Consider the following 23,963-nt stretch of genomic DNA (forward strand, 5'->3'; position numbering starts at 1 on the left):
AATGTAGCCGACTGCTTCCCATTTTAATTAGCATTTGACATTTATTTGTAAATATAAACTGCATAAATTCAAGTGCAAACTCTAGTAGTAGTTGGAAGTACTCAGGGGGATATTAAGGTCAGGAAGTTTAAAGAAAGGCATAAGTCGTTGGAGGCGGAGTTCCAGACTATCGCTCAGAGATATTCCAAGACTGTGCCGAGATTTACGACTAAAAAAATACAGCAGATTAGAGTTGAAGATAGAGGATGAAAACGATATAATTGGACATTGGAGAAGTAGGAGAGAGGAAAGGAGAATAAAAGTGGAAATGGAATCATATAATTCTGCATTTACCAAATATTTTGGCATGAACTTTGCAAGAATCAACAGCATCTGATCAAAAGAAGGTTGCCCACATAAAGACTACCGTGATCTGTGACAAAGACAATCCTTCTTCAATTGCCAGTTCACAATAATTTCTGATCCCCATAAACTGGCTGTGCACTGGTGGTGCAGCGGTAGAGTTGCTGTCTTACAGCTCCGGAAGCGCCGGGTTCGATCCAGACTGCGGGTGCTGTCTGTATGGAGTTTGAACGTTCTCCCCGTGACTGTGTGGGTTTTCTCCGAGATCTTCTGTTTCCTCCCACACCCGAAAGACGGCCGGTATGTAAGTAAATCTGCTTGGTAAATGTAAAAATTGTCCCTAGTGTGTGTAGTATAGTGTTAATATGCAGGGATCGCTGGTCAGCACCAACCTGGAGGGCCTGCTTCCACGCTGTATCTCTAAACTAAACTAATCACATTGAAGAATCCTCAAAATAATAAACCTGAAAGGATTAATCAGTTCTTAAATAACTTCTTAAACTATTTAAGGGAGTGCTTATTAATTTCTGGACTGAAATATTTGTATTGGTGTGAACAGCATAGAGGAGAATCAAAGGCTCTAGGATGATATTGATGAGTTGATAAGTAACTGTAGTGCATCTAGGACCTTGCTATGGAAGGAGTCACACAGCCATGTCGCCTACTTTTTTTTGGCACTATTGATGCTCTTTTAAAACAGATGGGAACCTCAGACCTTAGAAATGAGAGGTCGAAGATGTCCACAAAAACTGCAGCCAACTGGTCTGCGCAGGTTTTGAGAACATGGCCAGGTACACCATTCAGGTCGGATGCTCTCCGAGGGTTCAACCTCGTGAAGAATCTTCTGAAGTTGGTCACAGTGACATTACCAAGCCATCAAGAGCTATGGAGGTCTGAGAAGGCATATCAGTGACTTTTCTTTCAAAGCGAATGCATCAAGCAAAGAGCTCATCCCAGAGTGATGCCTCACTATCGCTTGATGTGTCACATGGTTTCACTTGGAGGAAGTGATGGCATCCAAGTCCTGCCGCAGCTGTTGAGGGTCCGTCTCACCCTTGGGCTTAGAAGAAAATTGCTTCTTTGCCTTTCTGATTACCTTATTGAGATCATACTTGGACTGTTACGTTGGAGTAACAAAGAGTGTTTATCATGAGACAGATGGTGCCACCGTTCCCTTTTACCAATGCCATTGTTCGGTCCTGGGTCCTGGGCAATATGTTCCTCATCAGCAATGCACACCTCCCATATAAGGCTGCATAAATATTTTAGTAATTGATTTAAAAAAAATTTTTTTATCAGAGCTACAACAATAACTGATTTCTGTTAACAAAGGAAGTTTAACATTACAGTCCAAAGATAACTGTCAGCAAACAACTCCCTTCATTCTCCACTGCCATTTCAGTGAAGAATTTTGTACTCAAGTCTCTGCAGCATGAACCCATAACTTTCTGACTCATAAATAAGAAAGCTACCAACTGAACCATGAAAAGACATTATCATTAATATGCTTAGTGATGGCAATTTATGTATGCTCCTTCTGACTTCCCTGCCCTACTGAACCTTTTAAATCTAAGAGAAAGACAAAGACGGAAAACTGTCTCCCATTTTGTTGAATGCTGCCTAAAAATAGTGCTCTTGGAATCAGTTCAATGTGATTGACTGATAGGAGAGATATCATATCAATTATTAATGTATTAATTATTAATGTGTATCAGACCAAAAGGTGCTTCAAGAAAAAGCACTCATCTCATGAATAATTTCAAAAAACTATTCAATGCAAAGCAGGAGCCGAACGTTGCTTGTTCAATGCCTTATCACCTCCATTTAAATTTTTAAAAATTGAGGCCAAATGTGTTTCGATTGTTTTGTACACATTTTGTTTTGTACGCGTTTTGCGTGTACAAAACATCAGTCATAAATCACTTGGCTTCCAGGCATCTGAGCTTTTCTTTTCTTTTATCCTTTCTGATTTCACAGCTCAAAGCACAATTCCTTTCTGATGGCTTGAGGATTTGGATCATTTCAGGAACCGACTATCCTGTAACAAAACCATGAGGCGCGCAGGGGACAACTGCTCAGTTTCACATGCACAATACCTTTCAACAACAAAAAAACTTTCCTCTCAAATGAACGGAATATTTGAACTCCTTTGCTTACCTAGATCTTCCCCAGGCAGTGATAAAGAGGAAGGAGCCTGCATTTACAAATGATTATTTCAACCTCATGACATGTTTTTTGTTTCGCTTAAACAGAAGGCACCGTAAATATATATAGTGGGAGGCCAATTTACAAACAAAGACCAAGAGAGAAATGCCCAGATAAATTGTTTTGGTTCATGTGCAAGTATTAGCCAAGGCTTCACTGGCACGTCTTTGAATAGTGCAGGAGGATAGTTCAAAACTTTTTGGCTCAAAAGAGGATGCTACAACAGTGCAGTACTGGAATGGTGCTTCAATATGTAATTGAGAAATTAGTAACAAAGGATAGGTCACAAAATTAAAACAAAACTAAGCATGTGGCCAAATAGGCTATCAAACCTCTTTAGGCAAACAGTAGAGAGCATAATGATGTTCTATCATGACCTGGTTCAGTAGTTCAAATTCCCAAGAACAATGGAGGCTGCAGGAGGTGGTGGACATTGCCCAGTCCTTCACAGGTACTGGCCTCCCTACTATCAGAGGGATCTACAAGAAGCGCTGCCTCAAAAAAAACAGCTAATATCAAAGAACCCCACCTGGTCCCTGACAAGAAGATTCAAGAACAGCTTTTTCTCCCATCAACTATCACGCTCTTGACCCACATTCTGATCACAAACCTGATCACAATCCTACCTCAGCAACCATCTACTGTAGTCTTTGTTTATGTTACACTCCACACCGTGGTCTGGTTAGCTGGTATTACTGATAATTGTATTATTGATTTATTTGTTATGTTGCTGCACTAATGTGCCTATAAAGATGCAGCAAGCAAAAAATTCATTGTTCTGTTCCTGGTGCTTATGATAATTAAACACTTTTGAGGAGATACTGTGAAATTAGCTCAATATTTTTTAAAGCTGATCAATCTAACCAAAGATAGACACAAAAAGCTGGAGTAATTCAGCGGAACAGGCAGCATCTCTGGAGAGCAGGAATGGGTGACGTTACGGGTCAATAGACAATAGGTGCAGGAGTAGGCCATTCGGCCCCATCGAGTCAGCACCACCATTCGAGACCGTTCTTCAGACTGAAACTCACAGGAAAGGGAAACGAGAGATATAGACGATGATGTAGAGAGATATAGAACAACGAATGAAAGTTGCGCAAAAAGCAACAATGATAAAGCACACAGGCCATTGTTAGCTGTTTGATGGGTGAAAACTAGAAGCTGGTGATGAGGCGTGGGGAGAGAGGGAATGCTGGGGTTACTTGAAGTTAGAGAAATCAATATTCATACCACTGGGCTGTAAGCTGCCCAAGCGGAAGCATCTATGGCTAATATATGTAAGTACTGCTTTGAACCCATGCCGCCACGCTAAAAAAACTGAATATAGCCATTTGTTAGCATCATTTATGTTCCAGAATTTATCTAGCCCTTGCCTCATGAAGTCGTATCCTTCCCTGTGAATGGTTGAAAATAGTTTTAACGCTGCAGTTTGGAAATATATGTGGAAGTCTCTTCTGGGAGACATTTTTTTTAATTTTTTTTAAGTCATTACAAATAATATACTGCATTGCAGCAAAAAACATTTACAGAAGCTTTAAGGTTATCCTGAAATATAAGCAGATTCGGTAACTTAATTTCATAGTCCTGTATTTAATTCAATAGCCCTTCAGTACCTTGTTTCAAACTTTCAAAATCCGAAAGATTGTTGTTTGGCATATATGAAGATTTTATCCTGATGTTTGCTGTAACAGTCACAAATATTTAGCTAGCCACCTGACAAACGGTCACCTATAAGTGACAAATGCTTTGTCACTGATTACCAGAACCCTCAATGCTTAATACACAATACTGCAGGGTCCATTTCCTTTAAGCGAATGAAAATACCTTCTTTTTTTTTTTAAAGAAAATAATCACACAACACTAACCCAATTCCAAATGTTCTAGACAGGGAAAAACAATTATGATTTTTTTTAAAATGTATGTGTGAGTACAAAAGACAAACTATACAACAAACAAAGCAGTGACACTCGTTCTATACAACTGAAAAGCTCCAACTGTGATTCTGTACTTTGTTCACTGCCATCTTTTAGCTGTTCTCCGTGGAGCTACCCATGTACAGGATTGGTCATTGATGTTTCCAAATCCTCTTCACTGCTTCGTTTTTGTCCAGTATTCTATAATGATTACTCCCCAGAATCCAGGAGAACAAGAGAGAGAAAGCAAACTTGGCATAGCCAAATTGTTGGAATGGGTGATATGCTTTATCACTTTCTACTCCAGGATACATTTTCATATCAGACACCTGACAGTTCCTACCTAATACCCGTGGGAAAATCACTGACCTTTACTCGAGAACAAAAATTAGCTACACAATGGAGACTGGCATTGTAGGAAACAGAAAATGATAAATCACATGCAATACAACCCAGCTGTCATGAAAACATCATCTAATACTCAAAACTTTACCTCTCCAGAACTGTTGAGTTTTCAAAAGGAAGGTCAAATAGAAAACAACAAATTGTAGATAGCATAAACAGAGTAATATCATTTAAAACTTTTCATCACCAATAATTCCCTGAGAAATTCATATCCCTGGGAATTACAAATAATCTGTGTCAATTGTGGAAGTTTTCATCTGTGATATTTTTCAAAGTCCAACTGAACTGCACATAGGATGGCAGAACATGTTCATTTTCAACAGAAGAATCAGAAATAAAGTAAATGATGCTGAAACGAGGGGGCAGAGGTTTCAGGTGAGAAGGGAAAAATTTAATAGGAACCTGAAGGGCAACTTTCTCACACCGATGGTGGTGGGCATATGAAATGAGCTGCCAGATGAAGTTGTAAAGACAGATACAATGGGATGTTTAAAAGACATTTGGATGGGTACTTGGGCTGGAAAGGTCAAGGAGGATATGGGCCAAATGCAGGCAGATGGGACTAGTTCAGCAATAAAAGCTGGTTGGCATGGACAAGATGGGCCAAAGGGCCTGTTTCTGTTGTATGACTCTATAAATATGGAATGTAATAAATGGACAAATAATGATAGTAAAGAGCATCTCAGTTTCTATATCAATAATAAATGTGGATAAGAAGGTTAAATCCTTCAAGCAAGGAAGTTACCATCCTTCATTGTTACTGGTCTAAATCCTGGAGATGTGCATGGCAAGATGTTTTTATTATGCTGCCAGGTGAGGTGGCGGATGTAGGTACAATAATGTTTTTTTTTTAAAGAGGCATTTGGAAAGACAAATGAACAGGCAGGGAATAGAGGGATACAGAGCATGTGCAGACAGATGGAATTAGTTTAGATTGTCAGCATAGTCAGCACAGACATGGTAGGCCAAAGCGCTTGTTTGAGTGCTGTATTGCTTTACTGTAATAACCTTTTATTCCCTGAACCAATGGTGCACTATCGCTGCAGTATGTATCACCTAAAAAAATCAATCGCAGTTACTCTAGGTTACTTTGACAAATCTCCTCATCTCACAACCTCTACTAACAAGCAGGACGAGGGCCTCAATGAACTGGAACACCAACATCTCCAGATTCCCCTCCAAACCGCACATCATTCAGACTTGTTAATAAACCAACATTTCTTCTTTGTCAATGGGTCTACATCCGAGAACTCCCTACCCGACAATACAGTGGGTGTATTTTAACCAGGAAGAGTACATTAGTACAAGAAGGTGACTCACCACTATCCTCTCAAGAACATAAAGGGGTGGGCAACAAATTCTGGCCTTGCCAGCAACATGTAGATTCCAAATTCGCACAGCATTGGTAAATATACAAAAGTAACGATCTGATGCAGCAACCAATAACACACCAACACTCTTGAAGAAGTTGAAAGAGCCAATAATATAAAAGATTATCAGATATTACAAGGTATTTTACCAGACATATAATTCATTTGATTTACTGAAAATATGCAAAATAAAATAAGCACATCAGCAGTAGAGTCATGTAGTGCATCCCATACAAATCACTTACGCAGAAAATGTTTTTCCAACAGAGCAATTTCAAGATGTCCTTTGATCTCATTTAGTCGTTCAGATTCTGTTCTGTTGAAATCTTGAATTCCCAACGCCATAATCGATGACCCTGTGGCTGTCTGAAATGAAAATGGAAAGACTTACTGAAAATAAATAATCCACAGCAAACTGCAAGGGTGGTAAACTGCACACAAGATATCCTCGAATCTGTGATTCAACCAGCTGTGCTGCAACCAACGGAATTTTGCTGATACGGTTCAATGCAGAGACTCCTTCAACCTACTCATTTCCGTTGTGAATCAATAAAATGCAAGGAATTATTGAATAAACTGTGGACTCCTTCAAAAAAAGACAGGAAATGACTTAATCCAGACTCACAATAGGGTATCATACTCATGATCGGATTATAGATTCCTGAAGATTTTAAGATGAAAAATGTAATCCTTCGATTTAAAGAAAAGGGAAAGAGAAAACAGGGCACTGTAGACTAGTTAGCCTAACATCAGTTGTACAAAAATGCTGCAGGCTGTTAATACAAGACACCAAAAAAAAAATCAAAGTCAATATAGACTATTTGCCTATTGTCCCTTTGCAAGCTTTTTTTTTTATCCCTTTAACCTTACAAATTGTTCGTTCAATTGCTTTTCACAAAGTTCCTATGCATTTCTGAAACATTGCATGTATCTACTTTTCCAAAGTAGATTTGAGATAATAACAGAGTGTCCACAAACTACCTTTATGGAATCAACGGCATTAATGCTGGTTTTAAAGTTATTCTGTGCAAATAAACCACAGAAGTCCTCAGCTCCATAAAGTAGAAGTAGACACAAAATGCTGGAGTAACTCAGCAGGACATGCAGCATCTCTGGAGAGAAGGAATGGGTGATGGTTCGAGTCAAACCCCTTCTTCAGAGTAACATTAATAACAGTGTAACAAAAAAAAAGTAGCATTTGTCAGCGTCTTTTGTGAAACAACAGGGATTGCTGGAGAGTGCGAGTTGAATATCTCACAATTGGCAGCATTTAGCCACACATCTGTGGAATCATCAGACAAACCTTGAAGTTAATGGTGCAGAACATCATCAGCCTCCATCTACTACAGTGCTTTTTACATGGTGGACACAGTGCCAGTGATTCCTAAAGAGAAGGCAGCATGCGCTTGCTTACACTTCCTGAAAGGAACGCAGAGAGACGCATGGATCTTGACAGCAGCATGAGAGACATGCTTCGTTCAAGTGAGCCACAGTGACTGGTTTAACATTTGTTGGACCTCAGGTCCATTAGACAAGTTTATTAAGAGCAAGGAAGAAGAGACTTTCTTGTGACAAGGTTCAACTTGCAAAAGTTAAGATTCTATGTATCAACTTTATTTAACACTGTTTCGTTATTCTTTCGATCTTTACCTCCCACCTATGTCTCAAAACACACATGGACCATGGCCATTACTGCACCAGCTTAGTCAGTCTTACACTTTAGCCTTATATCCAAATACTTATTAGGGTGGGACAACGTTGCAGCTAGTAAAGCCACTGCCTCATAGGTCCAGCGCCCTGTTTTAAGCCTGATCTCGGGTGCTATCTGTATGGAGTTTAAGCCTTACCTATGAATATGTGGGTTTCCTCCAGGTGTTTGCTGCCACACCCAAAAATAAGTATAATCATTGTTAATTGACCTTTGTAATTTGTCCTAATGTATTGATGAATGATAAGAGTGTGAAGGAGGATAATGGGAATGTGAGGAGTATAAAATGAGTAAGGGCGTGAATAGTGTAAACAACGCCGCATGTAAACATAGCGTAAATATGGTTGGCATGGACTCGGTGGGCCAAAGGGCTTATTTCTGTAATGTGTCACTTTATAACTCTACGACTATGACATGCAATTTTGCATGACTATTCCACTCAGTTAGCCAACAAGGTCACAGTATCATGTAATAACTGTTATCGATTGCAGGCACAAACTCTCAGGAAAGGGTGCATGGGCTCTCACCTGGAGGTGAGCCCATCTCGGCACACTGAGTTAATGTCTTTGAAAAGGGGAGCGCCAGTCTTGATAGGTGCTGGAGCAGGAAAGTCTCAGGAACCAGAAGCAGAGTTGGCTGAAACCTAGCAGATCTAACAAGTTTACATTTCAGTTATTCCTTTATCATCCAGCAGATCATGTCAAGAGGACAGTTTCACAATCTAATTAAAACCTGTTTAAACAGATACGATCATTACTATCTAATCAGACACTACTGCCTCCAAGTATATGGGAACAGCTACGGATGCCTGAGGCAGAGAGCCTCACAAAATCATTTGCACCATGACCTCTTCACAATTTGTAGTTAAAGTCAGCAATCAGCCACACATTCAGAAACTTGGATAGTCACAGGTGACTAATAACTTTGTTGTAAAAACTTAATTCCAGCAAACATATTAATAGTTAATGCAGCATCTCTGGAGAGAAGGAATGGGTGACGTTTCGGGTCGAGACCCTTCTTCAGACTGATGTCGGGGGGGCGGGCGGAAGAGGGGAAGCCCCTTTTCCTAAAGAATTAGGACATCTCTAGTGTGAAACACCTCATCCTAGTCGCAGATGCGGCATAAAGTAGGGGATAGACTTTTTGCAGGAGACAGGGTGGGAAGAAGTGTAGTCGAGATAGCAGTGGGAGTCAGTCAGTTTGTAATAGATGTCGGTCACTAGTCTGTCTCCTGTGATGGAGATGGGGAGATCCAGAAACGGTAGGGAGATGTCGGAGATGGTCCAAGTAAATTTAAGAGCAGGATTGAAATTAGTGGTGAAATGTATGAAGTCAGTGAGTTCTGCATGGGTGCAAGAGGTAGCACCAATGCAGTCGTCAATGTAGCGGAGGTAGAGTTCGGGGACGGGGCCAGTGTACGTCTGGAACTGGGATTGTATCCCGCAGCTCCGCTCGTCTATAATCCCGCACCCCTCCCCAGGCACTCTTCCCTGCAACCGCAGGAGATGCAACACCTGTCCCTTTACCTCCCCCTCGTCTCCCTCCAAAGACCCAAACAATCTTTCCAGGTGAGGCAGGGGTTCACCTGCACCTCCTTCAACCTCATGTATCCACTGTTCCAGATGTCAACTTCTCTACACCAGCGAGACCAAACGCAGGCTCGACGATCGTTTCGCTCAACACCTTCGCGCAGTCCGCCTTAACCAACCTGATCTCCCGGTGGCTCAGCACTTCAACTCCCACTCCCAGTCTGACCTTTCTGTCATAGGCCTTCTCCAGTGTCATAGTGAGGCCCACTGTAAATTGGAGGAACAGCACCTCACATTTCGCTTGAGCAGCTTACACCCCAGTGGTATGAACATTGACTTCTCTAACATTAGATAGCTCCTCTGTCCCCCTCTTCCCCTCCCCCTTCCCAGTTCTCCCACTGTCTTCCTGTCTCCAACTACATCCTTTCTTTGTCCCGCCACCCCCTGACATCAGTCTGAAGAAGCGTCTCGACCCGAAACGTCACCCATTCCTTCTCTCCAGAGCTGCTGCCTGACCCTCTGAGTTACTCCAGCATTTTGTGATACCTTCGATTTGTACCAGCATCTGCAGTTATTTTCCTACAATACAATCAACGCAGGATGATCAACATCGAGATGATGGCAATGAACAAATGGTCTCAAACATAACCAGGTCAATAATGTACAAATATGTAGTCAATGCAAGTACACTGCAACTGTTCTCATTGCACTTATTGGGTAAGCTTGTGATGAGATATAATATTTGCATGTCAACATTGGTGCAAGCACTACCAAACATATATTCCTTTGAGATTTTCCTAAAGTACAGGGAAGAGCCCTGAGCTGCAGCTTGTGCCAACAGTCAGCTTAACCATGAGAAGAGATAGCAGCAGTATCTGCAAACAAGCACACCGTTACACCAGTGTATCCATCGCTCAGAGGCACTATATCAGATAGTGGCACCAGAGGGGGATGGATTAAATTACTGGGGCACAATGAGGTCATGATCAGGTAACATTGGATCCACGACAGAAGTCTTCCCAAGAGGTTCAGTTAGTACTGCTGACTCATAGGTGAGATAAACCCTGAGCGACATCGAGAGCGAGAGAAAGTATGGCTCTTGGATAGGAACTCTGAGGATGGTTCAGATCAACTCCCTGAGATGACCAGAAGAATGGAGAAATGCACATCCACATTCTTTCCACAATGGGTGCAGATGCACGAGAACCTCACTTCCACCTTGGACATAGTTTGTTCTTGCTCAGCATCAGCAATGTCGACGTAACACACAAGCTGAAGAAGCATGTTTCGCACGGAATCACGCCAATGAATCATGCAGCACAGAAACAGCCCCTTGACCCATCAAATCCATGCCAACCATCAGGTACTAATTCCATTTACCAGCACTTAGTCCTTGGCCACGTCGAGTCACTACATCCCAGTCTGAAATCTCCCAAGTTCTGCAAATTCGGAACCAGCAGCAGGCAGAGTCTGACAACAGCTGCCATTAGAGAGCCAACGATAAGGTTAAGATTCATTTGTCTGTCTGAAGACTATATGCCAATTGTACAACCTATGCAGCAACAGATGCACACACCGTAATTTGCCCTATTAGTAGGAGAATACAGTGGACATTGTGGTAATTGAACTACTGCCCAATTGCAAGAGGTCTGGACCTGTCTTGTGGTCTTTAGCCGTCCAAGCACTTTCCACAGTATTACGCCCAAGTCTGCACCTCCAGACAGCATGCACACAAGTTTATTTAAAAATGCTAATCAAGGATACAAGCTCATCACAGGCATCCTAAACAACATCTGTACCACAGAAACAAGAACAGAATCAGCCTTTTAGCTGCCACAGGGAAATTCATGCTAAATGAAGCCCATTCACTTTGACAGTCTACAGACCACTCATGCATTTCATTCTTCTGTCCCTTAACCTAGCTTAACCAATATGAATCGGAGGTGTTAATGAAGAAGTCACTTGAAAGGACAAAATATAAAATCTTTCTAAACTGAGGCCATTTTCACTTTATGATGTGTTTCAAGAATATGAAATTCTTTTCGTGCATGATATTTGTCCATTATTCAAATAACATTCAAACAACATTCAAACAAATTTGAACAATGTTCAAAGGATGGGTCAGTGAGCCCAGATATTTGAGGACAATCCAGATGTCACATCATGAGGTCAAATAAAGTTATTCAGGCTACTTTAGGCAGTCTGATATCAACCAGCAATCAATGCTGCCAGAGGCAGCCTGCTACCGTCAGACTCTCTTACTGAACGATGATTTTTTGTAAGTAATGATAGTGAACTTGTGCAGACGGCTCAAAGGATTATAGTGGCACTGAACTTGCTCAAATATTCTTCAATATTACCAAGCAACCCCATGGCCTGAACCCACAGGTTGTGCCAATAGTCAACAAGTTACGGTAATTTTGTAAAATGAGGAAAATCTCATTTTCTTTGGCGCTCGGAAGCTGAAAGGAGACCTTATGGAAGTATATAAAATTATGAGAGACACAGGTAGGGTAGACAGTCAGAACCCTTTTCCCCCATGATAAAATGTCAAAGGCTAGAGGGCATGGCTATATGGTGAGAGGAGCAAAGTTTAAAGATATAAGGGGCATGTTTTGTTTTAAACACAAAGAGTGGTGGATGCCTGGAACGTGCTGCCAGGAATAGTAGCAGACGAAGATGACAGTGGGATTGGATATGATGGAAATGGAGGGATATGGATCACCTGCAGGCAGAGGAGATTAGTTTAATTTGACATCATGTTCGGCATGGACATCGTGGGCCAAAGGGCCAATTTCTGTTTTGTGCTGTTCTGTATCTCAGATGAGAAAATGCACTGGCAGATGCTAAATGTCAGGAGGGTGTGCCACCACACATGCATTGATGGTTGCGTGTCCTTGAAAATACATAATTGTTTGAAGAATCCCACAAGTTTATATGGAAAGATATGTCCCCCTTGAAGTAAATTCTGTGCAACTCACGGTTTTTCTCTCACAGAAACTTGGTGGCACGGTGGCGGAGCGGTAAAGTTGCTGCCTTACAGCACGAGTGACCCGGGTTCGATCCTGACTTCGGGTGCTGTCTGAACGGAGTTTGTACATTCTCCCCGTGGGTTTTGTCCGAGATCTTCGGTTTCCTCCCACACTCCACAGACGTATGGATTTGTAGGTTAATTGGCTTGGTATAAATGTAAATTGTCCCTAGTGTGTGAAGGATAGCATTAGTGTGCAGGGATCACTGGTTGATGCAGACTCGGTGGGCCGAAGGGCCTGTATCTGTAAACTAAACTAAACTTCATGAAAGCACTGGAACCCAAGTACAGCTTTCAAACTATGTTAGAACTGCAAATGCATAAATACTCAAGCTAACCACACTGACTGGAAATTACTGTCAAATCTATACCAATGAGACTGAGAGAGAACTGAATATATATTTTGATAAAGTGAAACAATGGCCATTTTCAATTGCTAGTTATTCCACAGAAATTAGGAACGGATTGTTTAGTGCCTTTCCAATCCCAGTGAGAAACCTAGAACGTTGCATTGTTGTGTTCCTGAAAGTAGATTTATGAATTTGACTGGGTATGTTCTTATGCAGGTTTTATTACAAAGAACAAACAAAAATCTAAATTTACTAGCTTGACAGTTCACCAGCTTGCCAAACCTTTCACAGGAATAGATTTGCTCGGCCAATGAAAGTATATTACACCATTGCTACTTAGCCAATTTGTTATTTAGTCATTTTTACAGGTTCACAGGTGACCCTTGAAACTTCAGTTGGCCTGTAAATGTCGCTGAGCAGATCCTAAGCCGCAGTCACACAGCTATGCTCTATGAAGCAGAAAAATAATGCAGACTGTCACCCATGGGAGAAACCAAACCAAAAAATAACTTAATCAAGTGGGTAAGCATCAGGTGGGGGTTAGATGGCAATTAATGGAAGTTGACAAACAGGTTAGCTCCTTCAAAGAGTTTGGTGAAGAGTTATACAGATCGAACACACCTCCACATGTCTTTAAGCTAGTTTACAATCACAGACAAAGCCAGGAGCATTGTTATCTCCCTGCAGCAACAAGAGGACAAGGGATCAATGATAAATTTCTTCACAATCATCCAGGAATTGTTCTTCAGATATAAATACTGCAGTAACATGCACCACATTTGTATCAGTGAAGTGCAGATAAGCAGGGTGCTCAGGAATACCTCAACACATTCAAAGACATGGGAAGGACAATTAGGTTCAGCCCGCCTGAATCTACCTGATATCCTGGTTGCTGGACACTTTAATTCTCCTTCTCATTCCTACACAGACCTTTCTGTTCTAGGTCTCCTCCATTGTCAGAGTGAGGCTAAACACAAATTAGAGGAACAGCATCTCATATTTCGCTTGAGCAGCTTACAACCCAGTGGTATGATCCTTGATTTCTCTCACTTCGGGTAGCCCCAGCATTCCCTCTCTCTCTCTATCCCTCCCCCACCCAAGTTGCACCAGTTTCTGATTTTCACCCTACAAACAGTTAACAATGGCCTGTTTCCTTTATGATTGCAACTTTTTTGCATATCTTTCATTCCTTTCACTCCATATCACCATCTATATCTCTCGTTTCCCTTATCCTTAACCAGCCTGAAGGGTCCCGACCCAAAACGTCACCCATTCCTTCTCTCCAGAGATCCTGCCTGTCCCGCTGAGTTACTCCAGCTTTTTGTGTCTATCTTTGGTTTAAACCAGCGTCTGCAGTTCCTTCTTACACATCAATGCATCCTGGCCAGATGTCCCCAATACGTGCACAAACGATGTTCGGCAGAGGTTATGCCTTAAAGCAAATGGCAAAGTTTTGGGACTTGAGAAGGGTGACAATGATCAGCAGTGATATCATCCACCTTACCATTGAAGCAAGACGTTGTAGATACGTTGACACTGTCAGAGTTAATGCTTTCTCATAGGTGCAACCTAATGAATAAGAAATTACAAGAGCTGGAATAACATTATGCTCATGAGCTAGACATAAAAAGCTGGAGTAACTCAACAGGACAGGCAGCATCTCTGGAGAGAAGGAATGGGTGACGTTTCGGGTCAAAACCCTTTTTCAGATGCTCATGACGATGTTTACAGCACCAAAATAGTAGAACTTCCAGATGTAGGAAACGCGTGCGCACCAATTTCGATGAATGACATCAGAGATTGAGAAGGGAATAGAGCCGTTTATTATGTATGACCCATGCACAGTACAGAGAAGTACAGCTCCTCAATAGAGAATATATTCAAAATGATCTTCTGCTACAGATAATTACTCAATGGAAAGAGGCAGGTGGGCCTTGGATCTCTTCAAAATGAAATTGAAACCTGACCCATCCTCCCAGTATGATGAGCCAATACTTGACTCATCTTCATTCTCTCACACTTTGTCTCTCACTCCTACAGCTCCGCTGATGTGTTTGAGTTCATTTTTATCGATTTACATTCTATTTTTGTATTAAGTGTCATTATATATTCAATAATGTAATACCTTAAGTTTCTTATTGATAAAATCACAATATTTTTCACTCTTACATGCGAAAATAAATGCTGCCCGATGGTCTAATGACGTATTTCAGAACAGACTCTCAAAAACAGGAATTGAAACAAAATGTTACGCAACTTACTAATGTACATTTGGGAAAAAATGTTGATTGGGTTGAACATTAAGGCCCTTAATGGGTGAATAGTTGTAGATACATCAATTCCATTGAATGGAAAATAAAACTGCTGGGAGGCTAAGCCGGCTAAGCTTTGCAGGCTAAGCATCATCTTTGTGGAGGCAGAAGGAGGAAAGGAATAGCCAAAGTTTCTGGTCAAAATCCTGCATCAGGACTGAATATTCCATTTAAAATATCAGCCTCCTGTAATTCCTCAATCTCTTCTTTAACGCAAAATCGTGTTTGAACAAAGCAGCATATGTTATCAGAGTTATTTCATACTTCACTGGGTTCCTTTACAGTTAAGGAATGCTGCAGTTCCTGGGAAATCTACTAAGGTGCCAAATTATGCACACAGACCAAAGACTCCTTTTCAAATATGTTTGCCATTGTACACTTTTCTAAATGATAGTCATTAGTACTCACCATAAGCAGCCACAGAGCACAGTAGGTATTTATAATACTTTTCATCTTGATAAAATCAACACTAAATTTTCCTTTCAAGTATCATTATGGATCTTATCCAGAAGACAGTAGCACTTTCACCCACACTATTTTACCGGTAGGGAAAAAATCTTCTAAAGATCAACATACTCTGAAAACCAGGAAACAAACCAAATCATCTTTTACACTATCAAAAACTAAACCCGTCTTTATTCTGACTGACCAGTTCACCTGGAGCACATTCATTCAGGCAATAATGCTTTTGCGTAGATTTCTTGTGTGATTTTTATATTAAACAGTCGGGAGATTTTTGTGTGGGAGAATCCATTTTTATTTGTATTTCAGAAATCAAACATGCCCACAGTTTTACAAGATTTGACATAAAAATTGGCTCACACCCCAGGCCCAAGTGCCTTAGAAGGGCACTAAATGTTGATATTTTTCTTGAACACAGGTTTAAAAAAAAATTCAAACTGAAAATTGTTACAAGTGCTGCCTCACGAGACTATTTCCAGTATCTGAAAAAGGGTCTCTATCCCAAACGTCACCATGTTCTTTAGAGATGCTGCCTGACCCGCTGAGTTACTCCAGCAGTTTGTGTCCTTTTTTGTATTAACCACCATCTGCAGATCTTTGTTTCTTCAGTATTTTCTGTGGCAATTTCAAATTTCCAGCATCCAGAGTATATTGCATTTGTATTTTTTTCTTTTAATTTTTCATCTATCCTCAAACCTCCCAACATATAATTGACAATTAGAGAAAAGGAAACTCTTGCTCTCCCTGGGGTTACAAACTGGAGTGATTAGAAATGTGGCAAATTAAACTGTAGCTTCAAAGAGAACTGCTGGCATTCAGCCAATCTAAGGTCAGCAAGTCCCAGAATTACGCAGTCTTGCTGCATGTCCAAGACTTGCCTAATGAAAAATGCATCTGTCACTCCATTTCCAATCTAGCAATGGAATTGAGTCCTGTAGAGTGCAGGGCAGCCTAATCAATTTGAAATAGCACTGTATTACAATGGGGAATTTGCCTCTCCAATATTACACTAATCGGAACTGCTACAACAGTAGCCATGGAATGGAATTACACGTCCAGTAAATTAGATGGAAAAGGTCAAGTTCAGAATTTTCTTTTAAAAACTTGTACACTTGTATTATTGTAATTAATGATTTAAAATATATTGATGTCTCTTTTAATTATAAAACCTGAAAACGTTTTTTAAATATCTGCATATCAGACATGTAAACCTATTAAACAGATGCTGCCTGACTTGCTCAGCATTTCCAGTATTTTCAGATTTCCAGTATCCAACTTTTTAACATTGTCCTTACTCCAAACCTGGATATCTTCATGCTCAGTGCATACCCTTTCTAGGGCAACATTATGCTTTTGTCACCACATTCAGTGTCATATGCATTGAGAATTTCTACTAGATTGAATATCTCATCCCTCTTCTGTCCAATTGTTTCAGCATGGTCAGATTAATTTACTTTTGCACCCTTTTCTCTCAATTTCACCTCTGGTCTATCACTATTTCCACCCATCTACCCATCACCCATCCTCATATGTATCCGCATATCACTTGCCAGTTTTGGCCCAACTCCACCATTTTTTTACCAGCTTTCTCCCCTCTACTCCACCAGTCCTGACCCGAAACACCATTTGCCCATTTCCCTCCGTTGATGCTACCTTACCCATTGTGTTCCTCCAGCTCTTAGATTTTCACATATAGATATACGGTGAGAGGGGAAAGATTTAAAGGGGACCCGAGGGGCAATTTATGAACACCTAAGGTGCTGGGTATATGGAAAAATCTGCAGAGAAAGTTGGAGAGGTATACACAATTACAACATTTTAAAGACTTTTAGACAGGTACATGGATAGGGAAGGTTTAGAGGAATACGAGCCAGATGCAGGAAAATGGGACCAGCTCAGGTAGGAACTGCAGTCAACATGAATGATTTAGGCCAAAGGGTCTGTTTCCATGCTGTATAACCTTATAACCTTTATAAGAATAGTAAAACCATAATTCAATCCTGAATTTCTATTTAAAAGCTCCAAGTCTTAAAAGTTCTGAGTTATGTTTCTTTCTGGTCATGTATTCAAGCAACAGCACAGCTTCATTCACGTAAAGTAGACTCTGAATTAATTGTAGAATATCAGGTTGGACAAGGACTACAAGCAATTGAAAAATGGCAACAAAGGCTCATGCATTTTAGCCTGGGTTACTGTATCTGTATATGAATAAATAATAATCATAGAATAAGTTGTCATTTTAAAATAAATGGATACTTACAGAATCCTTTAGTTCCTCTGAATCTTTTACTGTACATCGAGCAGGCTTTGTTGGAATTTCATCACCACATTCATTGTCTGATGCATTGGGAGATTCTACAAGATCGAGTATTTCATCCCTCTTCTGTCCTCTAAATCTTATTTTGTCCAATCGTTTTAGCATGTTCAATACAGAGTTCTTTTCTTTCACTTTAACATGATGAACGTTGTTCCTGATAAAAAGGAAAACATACTTACAAAATATTCCCAAGCACTGTTCAGTTATCAGCACACACACCATTCAATGAAGAACAAGCAGGCCGATCTGAGAGAGATTAATAGATGTGCACGTGAAGCAGAGGCAATCTTGCCAGTATTCCAAACTGATGACTCTACTACCTTGAGAAATCTGTGGTTTATTGTCTATTACAAAACACAGCACTCAACATCACCACATCTCCACCAGTGTATAATTCCGAGCTACCCATAACTTGTTTTGCTGTCACTGCACTGCCGATTATCAAAGAAATTCACAGAGAAAGGAGATAACTCATCTGCTCTAATTAAATCTTATCCTTAAATCAAATGAAAATTGTCAGTCATGTGGAAACAAAACAAGCATCACAATGCCAATACAATTTCAACTCAGGAGACAAATAATTAATGAAGGCATGCAAAGTACAGTAGCTCGAGATAAAACCACATGCAGTTTTATTAACCAAATGTACATTTACAAAAGATACACAGCGTTATGAATGCCTAATCTCCTATTAGTTGCTAACAATGGGTTCCAATACTTCTCATTTATACTCCACTGTAAAATCTAATGATAAATAACAAATAGCAAAATCCAAAATAAGAATACTTTTATATTCAGATGTGAAAACAATGAATTACTAGTAATTGGGTTTTAATTTTGATGGAGAATCTATTAATCACACCTTTCAGTATTTTCAAAAATCATCTCCCTTCTTAAAAGAGTACCCCCTATTTGCACTGTGCTTATCTCTTCTTCTTCTTCTTAAGCCCTTGGCTCCTCTAGGGGGCATAGGCCATTGACAAATGTCCTCCACCTCACTCGGTTGTTGGCGGTTCTTTCGAGATCATCCCAGTTGAGCCCACTCCCAGACATTTCTGCCTGGACACCTCTTCTCCAGCTGTTCCTGGGGCGACCTCTTTTCCTTTTTCCTTGGGGGTTTCATTTCAGGGCTTGCCGGGTGATGTTTGTGGCAGGTTTTCTGAGGGTGTGTTCAATCCAACCCCATTTTCTTCCTTTCCGGAGTAAGTAATGGACTGCCCACTGGCCAATTTGATCTCCCCTGATTGTGTCCATCTTGTTTCTGCCAAGCACAGGACTGGGAGATTGTAGCGCACCATTTCGTTGGCACCAGTGGCAGCCTTGCCAGCCTGGAACATGGTTCGGATGTTCCATGTCCCCACAAAGATGGATTTCTTTGGCATTAGAAGGTGTGTCCGCTCTCAATCTCCTGCCACACTTGCCCTTCCATTGGCGTGGTAGGTGCCAGGGTTTTTTTCCACCAAACAGTCCATTTTCTTGATGATGCACCCAGGAAATGATCCACTATGGTGGCAGTAAAGCTTTAAGATGATGGATCCATGACATACCAGGTAGATTTATTTGCCCTAAATGCTCCTTGCCCAAGGAAGCAGTTCTGCTTTCTTGAAAGTGCAAGGACTTTGATGAGTCAGGATACGAGAAACTTGTCAAAGGATACATAACTTCTGAACTTAATTGCTCAAATAAGATCTGAGAGTTTTACCTGTGATTCCCATTATCCCATTGCATCGAGGGCTCTGCGATGCAATATCATTTAGTATCTATCAGCATGCGAAGAACACGCACTCAATTCATCAAGGGTTTCAAGGTCAAGGTCAGTTTATTGTCACATACCAATTCAGGTACAGTGAAATTCAAATTACCATACAGCCAAACTAAAAAAAGCAACAAGACACACAACTACATAAAAGTCAACATAAACATCCACCACAGCGGATTATCCACGTTCCTCACTGTGATGGAAGGCAATAAGGTCCAATCGCCTTCCTCTTTATTCTGCCGCGGTCAGGGCAGTCGAACCATCCGCAGTTGGGGCGATCGAAGCTCCTGCAGCCGGCGGTCGAAGCCCCCGCGTCTGGGCGATCGAAACTGCGGCTTGGAGTCCCCGATGTCGCTCAAACCAGAGACCACAGGCTCTGCGATGTTAAAGTCCCACAGGCTCCCACGGTTGGAACCCCAAAGTCGACCTCTGACAGGGATCGCGAATTCCGTGATGGTAAGTCCACAGGCTCCGACGATGGAGCTCCCAGTCAATCTCCAGCAAAGGCTGCCAACTCCACGATTTTAGGCCGCAGTGCGGACGGAGATACGATAAGGAAAAAATAATAATCACATCTCCGTCGAGATAATAATAATAATAATAATAAACATTTATTTTATATAGCGATTTTCCAAGTGCTCAAATACGCTTTACAAAAACAGTCATGACATAAAAACAAACAGACGAACTATCCTGACGGAGAAGCGGCGAACAAATAGCGCCAGCGTCCTCTCACGTCAGGGTCCGGCAGTAGACAATAAAGAACACAAGACACACAATTACAATTTTAACACAAACAGCCATCACAGTGATTGCTCCAGGCACACCCTCACTGTGATGGAAGGCAAAGAAATGTCTTATCTCCTCCTCATCCTTCTCCCGTGGTGCCTCGAGGCGATCGAGGCTCCTGACGTTTGAAGCCCCCACCGGGCGATGGAAAGTCCCACGCCGAGCCAAGCAGGCCGATGAAGGTCCTGAGCCCCCACCGGGCGATGGAAAGTGCCGCGGCCAGGCCACTCAGGGCGATGAGGGGCCTGCGAGCGGGTCGATCAAACCTCGCGCTCCGGGGCGGTCGAAGCTGCTACGGCTGGAGCTCCCAAAAGCTGGTCGCCAGCCAGGGACCTGCGAACTCCCGATGTTGCGGTCTGCAGGGCCCACGGCCGAAGCCTCCGAGATGGTAAGTCCAGGCCCTGCGACCGAAGTCTTCAAGGTCGATCCCAGCTGGAGGCCGCCGACTCCACGGTGTTAGGCCGTAGCGCGAACGGAGACACAACACGGTAAAGGTCACATCTCCGTTGAGGAGGAGATTAGAAGAAAAGGTTTCCCCCACTCCCCCACCAACCCCCACATATACAGAGTTAAGAATAAATCAAAACATACATTTAAACGATAACAAAAGACAAAAACAAAAAAAAGACAGAGAGACTGCCGGTGAGCCGCAGCTGCAGAACGCAGCCACGCCCCCACATGCAGCGCCGGAGACTCAGGTTCGATCCTGACTACGGGTGCTGCACTGTAAGGAGTTTGTACGTTCTCCCCGTGACCTGCGTGGGTTTTCTCCGAGATCTTCGGTTTCCTCCCACACTCCAAAGACGTACAGGTATGTAGGTTAATTGGCTGGGTAAATGTAAAAATTGTCCCTAGTGGGTGTAGGATAGTGTTAATGTACGGGGATCACTGGGCGGCACGGACTTGGTGGGCCGAAAGGGCCTGTTTCCGGCTGTATATATATGATATGATATGATAAGCTAAAGAACACAAAAAAAACATACATTTAACATTTACAAGCAGATACAAAGAAGGAAAGGACAGACAGACTGTTGGCGAGGCAGCCATCTTTATTCAGACCATTGATCTGGAGCCAAAAGATCTGAATGGACCCCCATACTGAGCATGTGCAGAAATCAATTGTCATTTGAGCGCACAATTGCCAATATATTTTATCACTTTGCTGGAAAGACAAAATAGACGAATGTGACACAAGTCAACAAACTGGATTTGTCCACCTTCTTGTGATAACAAATCTGAGCAGTTTGGATCCCAGCAATATAGCTGCAGTGTAAAAACATTGCCAGAGGCGAGGCTAATTGGCAGTATTGTTTAAGTATCAACAGCATCTGATCAGTACTGGTAGTTTCAATAGGTTGACATCGTGTTTTCTGGTACATCTAGTGTAGTACAGAAAAAAAACTAAGAAAGAGTGGAACTCACAGCCCCCAAGACAGCCCCACCATTCAATATAATCAAGGCTGATCTGCCCAGGAATCATCTTCTCACCTGTGCCAGTTTCCTACTGCCCCCAATTCTCTAATCTTTGCTCGTCTACTTCCTCTTCAAATATCCACAATGATCTAGCTTCCATAGATCTCCAGGATAGAGAATTCAGAGATTCACAACTCTCTGCAAGTTGCTCTGCACCTCACTTTTAACTGATCATTCTCAAATCATGCAACTTCAACCCCTCATTTCAGAATCTCCCCACCTATGGAAGCATCTTGACTGCAGTGATAGGATCATGTGTGTTTCAATAAAATCACTCCTCATTCTTTCAAATGCCAGAGAATGTAGATCTGTTTTCTTCAGCCACTAACATTAGTCCAGCTCTCTTATCCCAGGAATTAGCCTCTTGAATCTTTTTCTCTTGCCTCCAATGCAAGTACATCCTTTCATAAAGGGACTAAATATATTTGCAGTACCTCTAGTCTGGCATCATCAATACCCTGGATAATTGTAACAATACTTCCCCATTTCAAAACAGCAACCCTCTTGCAATAAAGGCTAATCTGAAGTTGGATCGCTCAGTTCCCTTTATCCCATCCTCTCTCCTGCAACCATTTTCTGTCTCATCCAGCCCATCCAACCTTGCTCTGAATCTCCTGCAACAGTCCTTGTTCTATCCACCCCTCCCCCCTTGGAAGGGAGGCTTCTGTTCTACAGCACAGTTGGGTAATAATTCCACATTGCAGCCAATCATTATAGCCTGAATCAAAACCACTTTTACACTCTTATTATCTTAACAGGTTATTTTTATTAAGTTCCTGTTTTCACATATCACACCAACACTAACATACCACTTATAAGCAATGGGGCCCTATACCTCTAAACACAAGCTGACATCTCACACACTTTCTCATGCCTATCTGTAACAGAAGTACAATTCAGAGATGTATAGGTCAACTGACTATTCACTGGCTGTTTAATCCAACAGACTATTCTATTTATGCAAAGAGAGTGAATGACTCAATCTGGTCAACACAACAGAATGTCATTGAAGCCAATATTGAATCTGCCAAATATTCACATCTATTCAGAAAGTAAACTTAGGCCAATCTTTCCCTTCCTTAAACAAAAGAACTTGGGCCAATTAGAGAACGACTCCCACTATGCATCAAAGATCAGCTAATGCACAAGTCTCAGGAACTAAACAAGGAACCATCTTAAGGTCCAACAAAAATAATACTGTTAACACAGAAAATATTCCTCCAAGAACGTCATTGAACAACAAGATAAAAATAAATTGCAATCCAAAGAAGATATTAAGATAATTTTAGTGACGAAAAGCTTGGTCAAAGGGAAGGATTTTAGATGGTTTTAAAAGAGGTTCAGTGTATTTATCAGCTCAGAAGATTAAAGGCAGACATGTATTAAAGCAAACTTCAGCATGTCTCATATATATCAAGGTAGATGAGTTTATGATCGAAGGTATTTATTCACAAAATGCTGGAGTAACTCGGCAGGTCAGGCAGCATCTCGGGAGAGAAGGAATGGGTGACGTTTCGGGTCGAGACCCTTCTTCAGTCTGAAGCATACTCCAGCATTTTGTGAATTGTACCAGCATCTGCAGTTATTTTCTTATAATAGATGAGTTTATGACATGTACTCACTTATTATGTAGGCAAACGCAGAAGCCAGTTTATGCACAGATTCCACATACAGGAATGGCATGCAGGACCAGCTAGTTATGTTTTGGTGACACCAACGAAGTAAGTGTTGCTTGCAGCTCTTCTTCTAAAAATGTGCTGCAATCTGTGAAGTTTACCTGAACAGACAAATAGGGCCTTTATTTAGCATCTTATTTGTACATATTATTACTGACAATGAAGAACTACCTTGTAATGCTTCACTGCAGTATTAACTCAGAATGTGTTCAAGTTCTAGAATAGTTTGAATGCATAGGAAGGAACTGCAGATGCTGCTTGACACCAAAGATAGGCACAAAATGCTGGAGTAACTCAGCGGGACAGGCAGCATCTCTGGAGA

The 23,963-nt window shown here is 41.4% G+C and overlaps 1 protein-coding gene across 4 annotated transcripts in view; it reads right to left on the reverse strand.

Moving 5' to 3' along the window:
- The window catches only part of gramd4a (GRAM domain containing 4a), a 98,100-nt gene that overhangs the window by 61,882 nt on the left and 12,255 nt on the right, over positions 1-23,963 (reverse strand). For 2 of the 4 annotated variants that reach the window (XM_078419808.1, XM_078419809.1), the window contains exons 2-3: positions 17,888-18,098; positions 6,481-6,601 (exon numbers count right to left, since the gene is read on the reverse strand). In XM_078419808.1, the coding sequence (XP_078275934.1) occupies positions 6,481-6,601; positions 17,888-18,098 (332 nt within the window). Of the gene's footprint in view, positions 1-6,480; positions 6,602-12,453; positions 12,595-17,887; positions 18,099-23,587; positions 23,743-23,963 lie in introns of those variants that run through there. The other 2 variants (XM_078419810.1, XM_078419811.1) reach the window with 2 other exon arrangements.

Source organism: Rhinoraja longicauda, chromosome 23, assembly GCF_053455715.1.
Source record: "Rhinoraja longicauda isolate Sanriku21f chromosome 23, sRhiLon1.1, whole genome shotgun sequence".
Taxonomy (NCBI): Eukaryota; Metazoa; Chordata; class Chondrichthyes; order Rajiformes; family Arhynchobatidae; genus Rhinoraja; species Rhinoraja longicauda.